At 59.6% G+C, this 10,911-nt stretch overlaps 1 protein-coding gene across 1 annotated transcript in view; it reads left to right on the top strand.

Annotated features, from left to right (window-relative positions):
* The window catches only part of Wbscr16 (Williams-Beuren syndrome chromosome region 16), a gene marked incomplete in the record, with an annotated part of 14,492 nt that overhangs the window by 494 nt on the left and 3,087 nt on the right, over positions 1-10,911 (top strand). The window contains 9 exon segments of the mRNA XM_013520534.1: positions 864-993; positions 2,260-2,388; positions 2,891-2,957; positions 3,741-3,792; positions 4,322-4,406; positions 5,097-5,278; positions 7,011-7,098; positions 7,879-8,052; positions 10,418-10,503. Coding sequence (XP_013375988.1) covers positions 864-993; positions 2,260-2,388; positions 2,891-2,957; positions 3,741-3,792; positions 4,322-4,406; positions 5,097-5,278; positions 7,011-7,098; positions 7,879-8,052; positions 10,418-10,503 — 993 coding nt within the window.

The following is a 10,911-nucleotide window of genomic DNA, read 5'->3' as shown; positions in this document are numbered from 1 at the left end:
GGGGGAGTCGGGGCGCGGGGCCCGGAGGGAGCCGCGACGGGGGCGGTGCTCGGCGGCGGCCCTCGCTCGGCATCCCGGGAGCTGGCGGTTGTCACCCCGTGGTAGGGGAGGACAGGGAGGCACAGAGCCCGGGGCCGGGCCGCAGCTGGGGGGACTGTGTATCGGGACGCGGCGAGGCCGCCTCCACGCGCTCCTTCTCTTTCCCTTATTTATTTATTTGACGGTGGTACTGAAGATGGATCCCAGGGCCTTTGCTCTGAGCTACATCCCCAGCTCTTCTTAATGAATGAATTTATTGATTTACTTATTTATCTTTTTGAGGCAGGGCGTTACTGCGCAGTTCAGGCTGGTCTTGAACTCACTTTGTAGCCCAGGCTGGCCTCGAACTCACAACGATCCTCCTGCCTCAGCCTCCCAAGCGCTGGGATTACGGGCCTGCGCTACCACACCCGGCTTACTTTATTTTATGAATTTTTTTTTTTTTTAATTTTTTTTTTTTCATTTCGAGACAGGGTCCCGCTAAGTTGCCCAAGCTGGGGTGGAACTTGCCTTCCTCCTGCCTCAGCCTCCCTGGGTACTGGGATTACAGGCATGCACCGCCGTGATCCTATGGCCCCATGAAGACGCGTAAAGGCGGAGGCATGGGAGAGAAGGCTGCTTAACTCATGGCCGGCAGTGGGTTAGCTTCAGTTTCTCCCTTGTTCCTAAGGCGACTTCGGAGCCTGAGTGAGATGGCAGGAGTGAGGCAGGCAGTAAAGGCTCAGTACAAGCTGGTTGCTGTATGAAGTGCAGGATTCAGGTAGTAGTCATTTGGGAGCCCCTGATCCCTCCAGTCGGGTGACCCTGGGGGAACTCGTTTTCAGATTTCCTCTGCCGCCTGTGGCTACGGATTCACACTGCTGTCCTCCAGAACCAAGGACGTCACCAAAGTTTGGGGCATGGGGTTCAACAAAGACTCTCAGCTTGGATTTCACCAGAGTCGGAAGGATAAAAGTGAGCACCATCACCACCCGGGGTCTCTGCTGCCACAGAGGAGGGACAGACAGGGGAGAGCACTTCCGGGCTCTGTGCCCACAGCGCTGAGGCTTCCGGTACAAGGGCGAAAGCTTGGGGTTGCTGGGCAGTGAGCAGGGGCCTGTTTGTCTCCGAACCCACAGCACCCGGAGTGCGGTCAGGGGAGAAGTGAGTGAGGGCCTGAAGGTGGAGGCTTTGTACTACACGTTTGAAATTTCCGTTGTAAAAATGTTAGAAATAGTAGACATTAACCAGAGAATATTTCTTAAAATATAGACTGTTAGCTGGCCATGGTGGTGCATGTCTGTAATCCCAGTACTCTAGGAGGCTGAGGCAGGAGGATTGCAAATTTGAGCCCAGCTTGGGCAATTTAGTGACTTTTTGAGACTTAAATAAAAACATTTTCAAAATGAGGTTAGAGGTACAGGTCAGTGTGGTGGCCCTGGGTTCAGGCCCCAGTACCGCCCCCCAAATTGCCTGTGAAGATTAGAAATAGTACAGATCAGTTTTATTTATCACAAAAGGAAGACATTACCCTAAAGTACATACTGGACTCTCTTTTTTTCCTCTTCTCTAGTTCATTTGCAAATATGTCTGCATAATTTATATCATAGTATGTATTTTGTTTTCTTTTTTCACTTAATTTTTATATCAGATGTCTTTATAAGTCAGTATCAAAGTCTTCGCTAGCTGTAAGATGCTGCCTTGCATTTATTAGGAGACCTTTGGACAGAACAGTGTGACATGTCCACAGACTGACACCAGCTTCAGCTGTAACCAGCTCACACTGGTCATGTTTTATTCTTTTTCCCCTACTTAAATTTTGTTTTTTGAGACAGAGTCTCACCGTGTAGTTCAGGCTGGCTTTGAACTCACTATGGAGCCCAGGCTGGCCTCACATTCTCAGCAGTCCTCCTGCCTCAGCCTCCTGAGTGCTGGGATTATAGGCATGTATCACCAGGCCTGACTTCCCCACTATTTTCTGTTACAGTTAAAGCAGATCCCAACATTATATATTTCAGCTGTAAGCTTTCCGTCCATGCCTATAAAAATAAGGACTCTTAATTCTGTGACCTAAGGGAGTGTATCGGGCAGGAAGTAGTGGTCGAGGCACAGCCGGGGCCCTGGGTTTCTTTAAGAAGACGGTGGAAGCGTGCTGTTGTTGGGCCTGGGAGTCACCTCAACTGACGCAGCAGCCGGGCACGGAGTGTGCTTCCACGCTGACGCCCTGGTGCTCTTCTTCAGCCCGGGGCTATGAGTATGTGCTGGAGCCCTCACCTGTCGCGCTGCCTCTGGACCGACCCCAGGAGACCCGCGTGCTGCAGGTGGCCTGTGGCCGCGCCCACTCCCTCGTCCTGACCGACCGCGAAGGAGGTGAGACGCCTGAAAAGGTGTGGGCCACTAACCGTTCTCTTCTCTGTGGGTCTCGATAGATGACAGGTGGGAGCCGGCTGTGATTGCAGGTCACAGGCTGTGATCACACCTGTGATCGCAGCTGCTCGGCAGGCTGAGGCAGGAGATCTCCAGTTCAAGCTCAGCCTGTCCCACTTAGCCAGCCCTATGCTATCTGTCTCGTGGCCCAGGGAAAGGGTGGCCTGGTGGTGGCTTTCACATTCGCCTCCCACCTGAGCCCCGACGGGGAAACACAGAGGTGGCCTATGGAGCTCTTTTCAGAGGGGACCGAGCAAGTGTCCCGGGCACCCCAGTGACGGGCGCAGGGAGCTGGGTCCTCGCCTCCTAATGGGCAGCGGTCCTGGGAGCCAGCAGGCCAGGCTCCCTACAGAGGCTGGGGGGGGGGGCGCGGGGGTGTGAGCAGCGCCCAGGGCCCTCTCAGCCCCGAACCGCGGAGCTGATCTCACGGCGGGGTTTCCTTCAGTTTTCAGCATGGGCAACAACGCGTACGGACAGTGTGGCCGGAAGGTGGTGGAGGACGAGCGGTACAGGTGGGTCCCGCGGCCGGTGCGTGGCGGGAGCGGTGCACAAGGGCGGGGCTCGCGGCACGCAGGACCGCTGTGAATTCCTGCTTGTAAACGTTGATTTCCCCACTGGCTGGACGCCAGCGGTTGCCCTTTGTTTCCGTCTTTCCACTTTGTTCCTTGGGGCCTCTGACTGCGCACTAGTCGCCTGGGCTTGCCTGGCTGGTTTCCCTTGCGGGCCCAGCGCTGCCTTCCCCGAGCCGCTCGCAGTCAGCGCGCATGCGGGAAGGGCCGCACCGCACCGCGCGGTCCGCTAGCGCACCCCGGATCCCCGTCCCCTTCCTCGGGTCTCCGCGCGCCTCCTCTCACAAGGTCCGGCTCCCCGGTTCCTCCAGCCGGTTTTTATTTTGCGGTGTCCTTGGACTTTGGGTTTCTCCTATTAGAGGAACCACGCCATACTGACCCTGATGCGCTCCGATTTGTTTCGCTTGGCGTTATGGCCTCACGCGCGTCCATTTTCCTACGCGTGCGCCAGCTCTGCGGCTCTGCAGGGCGGAGCAGTGCTCCGTGGTGCGTAATCGCAGCTCTGCCGTGTCTGCTCCTTGGTCCGGGGCCGTGAGCGCGCTTCCGGGCTTGGCTGCGTGGGTGCCACAGCTGTGCGCGGGGGCGGCGGGGTCCCTGCACCGTGCTGCCTCCCTGTCTTCCGGGAAGCTGCCGGGGGAGGTGGAGGCAGCGCCGGCGCAGTGCTGTGCTTAGTTGTGTGAGACCTTGACTGTCTCTCTCCCTTCTCCCGTTTGCTCCCGGCTGTAGCGAGAGCCACAAGGTGCACAGGATGCAGGGCTTCGATGGCCAGGTGGTCCAGGTAGGGGACCCGGGCCACCCTGGCGCGGTGGGGAGGCTGAGGCGGCGTGGGGCTGTGGCCGATTTGTTTAGGCGTTTTTCTGAGTTCACTGAGTCAAAGCCATCAGCCTGCCGCCGCAAGGCCTGGATTTGCGTTTGGTGTCCGGGCTGGACGTTTCTAAGATTTCCAGCCGGGGCAGGGGTAGGGAAGGTCAGCGCGCCGGCTGTGTCTTGGCATCGTCGGCGCCGGCGGGCGCAGGCTGGCAGCGTCCCACTCAGCACTTCCTTCCTCCGTCCGTGCTGTGGCTGGCACACGCGGTTCCCTAGCGCGGACCTCAGGCGCGCATGAGCGCCAGCTGCCAGCGGCGTGGGTCAGGGAGGGACCGGCTGGAGGCTGTGGGGCTGAGGAGGACGTGGGTGCGGGAGGTCACAGGGGGCCGGGATGCAGTGAGAAGCCCTGCAGGCTTGGAGGTGGGGAGGTGGGGAGGTGGGAGGGGGCCGCAGCGGAGTCCCCGGGCTCCTGAGTCCTCTCGTCCTGCTCTGTCTGCCAGGTGGCCTGCGGGCAGGATCACAGTCTCTTCCTCACCGACTGCGGTGAAGTCTATTCTTGTGGCTGGGGCGCCGACGGGCAAACAGGTAGCGTGCCTGACCCCTGCAGAGTGCGGCTGTGCGCGTGGGGACCTCTTGTGGAATGCTGTTCTTCTGCCTCCCTGTCTCCTTCCTCTGTCTCTGGGTCCCCTGGGAACGAGCCAAGAAAGCATCCTCAACAGACTTGAAGTCTTGGGCTCTTTTTTTTTTTTCAGTACTGAGGACTGAACCCAGGGCCTTGCATACCCCCAGCTCTTTCTTTATTTTTTGAGACAGAATCTTGCTAAGTCTCTAATTTGCCCAGGTTGTAACCCTCAGGCCTCAGCCTCCTGAGTGCTGAGATTACAGGTGTGTGCCACTACATTGGCCATAATTAGTATATTTTAAAAATTCCTGGAAGCCAGGCATGCGGCACATGCCTATAATCCCAGCACTCTAGGAGGCTGAGGCAGGAGGATCACTGTGAATTTGAGGCCAGCCTGCACTGACTACGTAGTGAGATCATGTCTCAAAAAAAAAAAGAAAATACCAAAAAAGAAGTGTGTATATACCGATTACAGTTATGTCCTTCTTCCTCTGAGAACACATAACGAAGGAAGGTGTGTGTGCCCACAGAGGAACACAGGTCAGGATTTCTGAGTCGACGTTTGTTGAGTGTTTCCAACTACGCTTGCCTTGTCGCAGGTCCGCGTAAGTTTGTGGGAGGGGTGAATAATGAAGCATCTCCCACCGCACTAGGTCTGGGTCACTACAACATCACCAGCACGCCCACCAAGCTGGGCGGAGACCTGGCCGGAGTGGAGGTCGTCCAGGTCGCCACCTATGGCGACTGCTGCCTGGCTGTGTCGGCTGATGGAGCTGTGTTTGGGTGGGGGAACTCCGAGTACCTGCAGCTGGCATCCGTCACGGACTCCACACAGGTACGGTGCCCTGTGGCCAGTGCTCAGTGGGCCTTGCCAGGCTGGGGAGCAGGGTGCCACTCAGGCCCAGGCTGTCACACGGCAGCCGCTCCTTGGCTTCGCTCCAGAGCCCAGATGGAAGTACCGGTGTACCGGTGTTTGTCCTGTGTCCCGCAGAAAGCTCTCCGCGTCTCTAGGAGATAGAGACTAGCTGGGTGCGGTGGTGCACACCTGTGATCCCAGCACTTGGAAGGCTGAGGCAGGAGGATCGCTGGGAGTCTGGGGCCAGCCTGGGCTCACAGAGGGACCCTGGGGATGTAGCATAAAGACGAACTGAAGTCAGCGAACAAGGCGGAAGAGGCTTTCTCTGTGGTCCAGCCCCGTAGCCGGAAGTGCACGTGGCTCTGAGCTCCCTGGGCGCCAAAGCAGAGGAAAACCCCACCGACGGCTGTCTCGGGGAGGAGCACTGCTTCTCCTCTCCCCAGGCTTGGGGCCATGTCTCTGTCTCTGGTGGGCTCCCTGACAAGTGACCCCAAGACCCACTGGATTAAAGCACACGCCTTGCTCAGGTCCCAGGCTGAGTCCCGGAGGCGACTGTCACCTGAGGGTTCTGCTAGGAGAAGGTGCCGGCCTCACCTCCCTACGGCCGTGGGCTCCCGCGTGGCCAGCGCAGCGAGGGGAGCCGCGCTTTCTGATTCTGTCCTGGGAGGGACATGGAGCCCCTTGCTTGGGCTGGAATTCTGTCCATCACAGGCTACGAGGTCTGGCCCAGCACAACGGGATTTACACAGGAGAGAGACCAGGTCATGCGGAGTTGTCTTGGAAGGGCTGATACAGTCTTGTTATGGTTTTTGATGTTTGTGGTAGTGAGGATTGAACTTAGGGCCTCTGCACTAAACTGCTTCGCCAGTCCTTTGTTATGTTTTACTAAGTGGCTGAGTTGCCCAGGCTGGGCTTAAACTTGCAGTCCTCCTGCCTCAGCCTCCTAGAGTGCTGGCATTACCACACCCAGTTTGTGTCTTCTTTACTGACTTTACACCATGGCCCAGTCACGTGTACCCTGACTCCCCAGCGTGCATCTCGGGCCTGGCCTCTGCTTTAGGTTCTCAAACGTCCCAGGACCCCGCGTCTCACCTGGTGTCTTACCTGGTGTTGCCAGGCGCAGAGCACCTCCCCTTCCCTGGTGCTGGCTCTGTCCCGTCCCCTGCTGCTTCCTGTCCCGCAGCACCCTAGAGCTGCTCGGCTCTCCCCATGCTCCTGTGCACCCCCTCCCTGCTTGTTCCTCTGCCGCCTCCTCGCCCACAGGGCCCTGTCTTCTCCCTTTGCCCATGAGCTCCGCTGAGTCCTCGCTTGGCCAAACGCGGTGTCTTGCCTCGCCAGGTGAGGCTCTCTGAGCTGTTGCCCTCCCACGGCTTGGCTAGCAGAAATGTAACTTTTGCTAGTTTGGGTTTTGGTTTTGGTTTTTTGAGACAGGGTCTCACTTTGTAGCCCAGGCTGGTCTCAAACTCTCAGTGATCCTCCTGCCTCAGCCTCCTGATTGCTGGGATTATAGACGTATGCTTCCATGCTCAGCTTGATGTTAGTTTGGAGTGACAGCCACCTCCTCCCCTAGGTTAGGACTCCCTGAGGGTAGGAACCGGGTCCCTTGCTTTCGTGTAGCCCTTTGTCCCAATGCCGGTGCATGTGGGGTGTGTAGGAGGGAGCTGGCTGTCCCGGCCTGCGTCCTGACTGCGTGACCCTGCCCCTGACCCAGGTCAACGTGCCCCGGAGCCTGCCCTTCTCAGGAGTGGGGAAGGTGAAGCAGGTGGCCTGCGGCGGGACGTGCTGCGGTGTGCTGAACGGTGAGGCCCCTTCTGGCAGTGGCCGTGTGGCCCGCGGAGCGGAGGTAGGGACGTGGCCAGGAGGCAGGCGATGGTCACAGGGGCAGTGTGGCGGATGGGGGGACAGCTGTGTGCGGGGGAGAGGCGCCACAGCCACTTCCTCTCAGCCTGGGCTGGAGATGCTGCCGCTCCTGCTCCAGCCAGAAGTAGAAGGTACCTTGGCCAGAAAAGGGCAGATGAGCCAGGTAGAGTCTCAGAGTGACGAAAGAACAAAAAGAAAGGAGGGGCAGATAGAGTTCAGATGCTGAGGCCCACGCCCTTGCTGGCCCTGCTGGCCCTGCGCTGAGGTTAGGTGTAGCTCGGGAGGGTGAGCCCAGGGCCTGTGCACTGAGTGTCCGCCCTGCCTCTGGGCTCGCGGAGCTGGGGCAGGCTGGGCTGCGGCCCGGCCAGGTCTCAGCGCTGGGGTGGGAGGAGCATTTGTGCTGAAATCCCTGAGTGCTTTGAGTCCTGCTGGAGACTGTTCTGTGTTTGGCGTGGGTGTGCCGCTTAGCACTGTCAGGAGTTTTCCTGTGTCCGGTTTTCTGGGTGACTCGCGGGCAGGGCCCCGCGCCCCCTGCCTGCCCTCAGTGGGGGGCTTGCGCTCTGAGGGCGGCCAGCTGGCCCGGCACTGCAGGCAAGCGGCTTGCCGGGGAAAACCCCTGAGCCCTGTGGCGGTAATGGAAGGAGGCGGTGCCGTCTGCTCTTCTGTTGAGGACGGCCCGCTTGGTGCGACTTACCGACCGTGGTTTCCCTGTGATGCAGGAGAAGGCTGTGTTTTTGTCTGGGGCTATGGAATTCTTGGGAAAGGACCCCGCCTGGTGGAAACTGCTCTCCCAGAAATGATTCCACCCACGCTCTTCGGCCTCACGGAGTTCAGCCCAGATGTGCAGGTTTCCCGCATTCGATGTGGACTCAGCCACTTTGCTGCCCTGACCAGTAAGTGACCAAGCCAGCGGCCCAGAGTGCGACAGGCAGAGAGGTGCCCACTGTTCTGGGTCCAAGCTGTGGGCTGCTCTCGGCGTGTGTCTGTCCAACCAGTGAGTGGCACAGGTGCGAGGGCGGCAGGCGTTGCTTGGCTTGGGCTTGTGGAATGTGAGCCTCTTTGTCAGCCTGGAATTTGGTTCTCGGTCCCTTACCTTGTGGCCATGTTGCAGGCAATGGCCGCACGTGGACCGGGTTGGTGGCAGGGAGGGATCTGGAGGGGCCAGAGGAAGGCGCTGGGCTGGGCGCATCCGTGGTGGGGAGTTACGAAATGAGCACGTCCCTGCCCAGCGAGAGCCCACTGCGGCCTGGAAGGAGGCTTCACGAGGCCGCCCCATGGCTTTCCGGAGGTGAAGCTCCTGCCAGTTGCTGCAGGGTGCTGGTGACAGTGATCTCCGACCTTGAGGCTGGAGCTGCGCTGGCGCACGCGGCCCCGTCGCTCGGGTCCGGCTGCTGCTGTCTGCCCGGCTTGAGCAGTCAGAGTGCAGAATGAGTTGCACTCTCGTGATCCTCCAGGAAGTTAGCTGTGTCTTGCAGTTGAAGTCCCTTGTTTCATTCTGAGGGTTTTCTCTCTGAGTATCTGGGCCCCTTGGGTTGTCCGGGTTCGAGGTCTTGGGCTCCACTCTGTGCGCCCTGTCCCTGGGGGCCGAGCTCCCTCGGGCACTGTGCTCACGGTTCTCTGCCGCTGTCTGCAGAGGAGTCGGGAGGCTTGTGCAGTTTGAACATTTTTTTATTTACTTAATTTTCCTTTGTTTACTTAATTTCGTGGTGCTGGGGGTTGGACCAGGCAAGAGCCCTACCCCTGTGCTGCATCTCAGCACGCTTTCATTTATCTGCTTGTTTTGGTGCTGGGGAGGCCTGGGGCCTCACATGTCCTAGGTGAGCACCCTGCCGCTGCGCTGCATCCACGGCTGTGTTGAATTTTTAGCTTCACTTAAGGGTTGTTTCTTTTTAATGGAAGAGGGTTACTTCGTGTGAGGTTTCAGCGGTTCAAACGCCAGTGGCTGGCGGCGCCCGTCCGCGATGCCTTCTGTCCCGCAGAGTCCCGCGCGGCCTGTGGCGTCCATGGCAGGGCCCGAGGGCGCCCACGTCTGGACTTTGTTTCTGTGGCGTTTCTGATGCAGTTCTGATTCAGCAGATAAGAGCCCGGTGGCCTAAGCCTGCCGTGCGTACCCATGTTTTGGGTCCCCCAAGGCTGTGCGCAGAGGGAAACCCTGGAAAGGCGCAGGAAGTGCCTGAGAGGGGACTTCCCCTGTCCGGTGCGCGCTTCCCGAGCCCCCAGCCCGCTGGGCCGCCCGCCGAGAGGCCCGGCCTCCCCCTGGTGCTTGCTCCCGTCCCGCAGCCCAAGGTCTGGCGTGCCACAGGCTGTCCCCGGGCCGCGGAGCTGGCCAGGCGTTCTGTCCGAGCGCCAAGGGCAGGGCAGGCTCAGGCTGCGGGGCTGCGACGGCCGCGCAGAGCAGGGCTGCGTGCGGTCGGTTCTGCCTCTGCCCATGGGTGGTTTTCTCCGCATCCCGTGCCTGAGCCTTCTGCGGGTCCAGGCTGCGACAGGGACCTCATAGCTGGGCCCAGGTAAGTGCCGGATTCCCGGAGTGCCAGCTGGCGTGGTCTCCAGCCATGGCTTAGCCCGTTTTCTGTCAGTGGGTCTGGGTCCTCTGAAAAGAGCTTTGTTTCATTTGTTTGGCTCAGTCCTGGGGGCCGGAAGCCCCAGGTCAGCGGCTGCGGGGTGGGAGAGAAGCACCAGGGCTCTCACACCCGTGCGCTCCCGCCGGGGCAGCCGCGGTCCCTTTGTGCGGGTGGGGCTGGTGACCTGAGTACCTCTGAAGGTCCCACCGCTCCTGACTCCGTGACAGTGGGGACCAGTGAGAACCGTGGGTGACGGGCCAGGAGGAGACCACAGCATGGGGCCCCCTTTCAGAGCACCGCATCTTCATCCTACGAGCCGCTTCTTATGCTTTGTAGCAGTGTGCTTGCTGGTTTCGTCATTTCTTTTAGTGTAGCGCGTGGGCTGGCTCAGGCCCGCGAATGTCCTGTCCCCAGCTCCCAGCACACACATAGCTCTGCCCCACAGAGAGATCTGTAACTGTGTCACTGACCCAGCGTTCCTGAAAGTGGAAGCCCAAACGGCACAGCAAAGCATCCTCTGTGGGCGGGTTGCTCGGGGGCGAGCAGGAGCCCTGCACGCTGTGTGCCTGCACCTGTCCGTGTCCCTGTCCCTGGGGTTGGGCTGCCTGCGCAGCTGGACTTGGGTCTGGGCACAGACCACGCCTGGCTAGGAAGCCGCACTCTGCACGGTCCCCACGCCCCTCTCCTTCCTTTGCAGACAGAGGTGAACTCTTCGTGTGGGGCAAGAACATCCGTGGCTGCCTGGGGATCGGCCACCTGAAAGACCAGTATTTCCCGTGGCGGGTAAGGACCGCCAGGCCCGGAGGGCTCGCCTGGGCCTGCTTCTGCTCCGCACAGCCTCAGGGACTGCGCCGTGGCACTGCCCTTCCCTCGGTGGGGTCTGCTTCCTGCCGGCCGGCCAGTGTTCCTTCGGGATGTGGGCAGGGGCAGGGGTCGGGCTGGTGGGGGCACGGAGAGGAGGCGGAGCCCGTGACAGAGACTGCGGCGATGGCAGGAAGGCAGGTGCTCTGGGGTGGGGTACAGGTGGGCACAAAGGCCTGCTTCAGCCATGAGTCCCAGCACCCGGGGGGCTGCGGCAGAACAGCACGTCAGTGAAAAAGAGGGCTGCTCATCTCACGCTTAAAGGGCAAGAGGTTGTTCGGTCAGTTGCAGTTGTCTTAGCGTTGTGTACTTCTTTTTTTTTTTTTTTTT

This window comes from Chinchilla lanigera, unplaced genomic scaffold, assembly GCF_000276665.1.
Source record: "Chinchilla lanigera isolate Chin_1 unplaced genomic scaffold, ChiLan1.0 scaffold00055, whole genome shotgun sequence".
In the NCBI taxonomy this organism is placed as follows: domain Eukaryota; kingdom Metazoa; phylum Chordata; class Mammalia; order Rodentia; family Chinchillidae; genus Chinchilla; species Chinchilla lanigera.
This window is presented reverse-complemented; position numbering and strand designations above follow the sequence as displayed.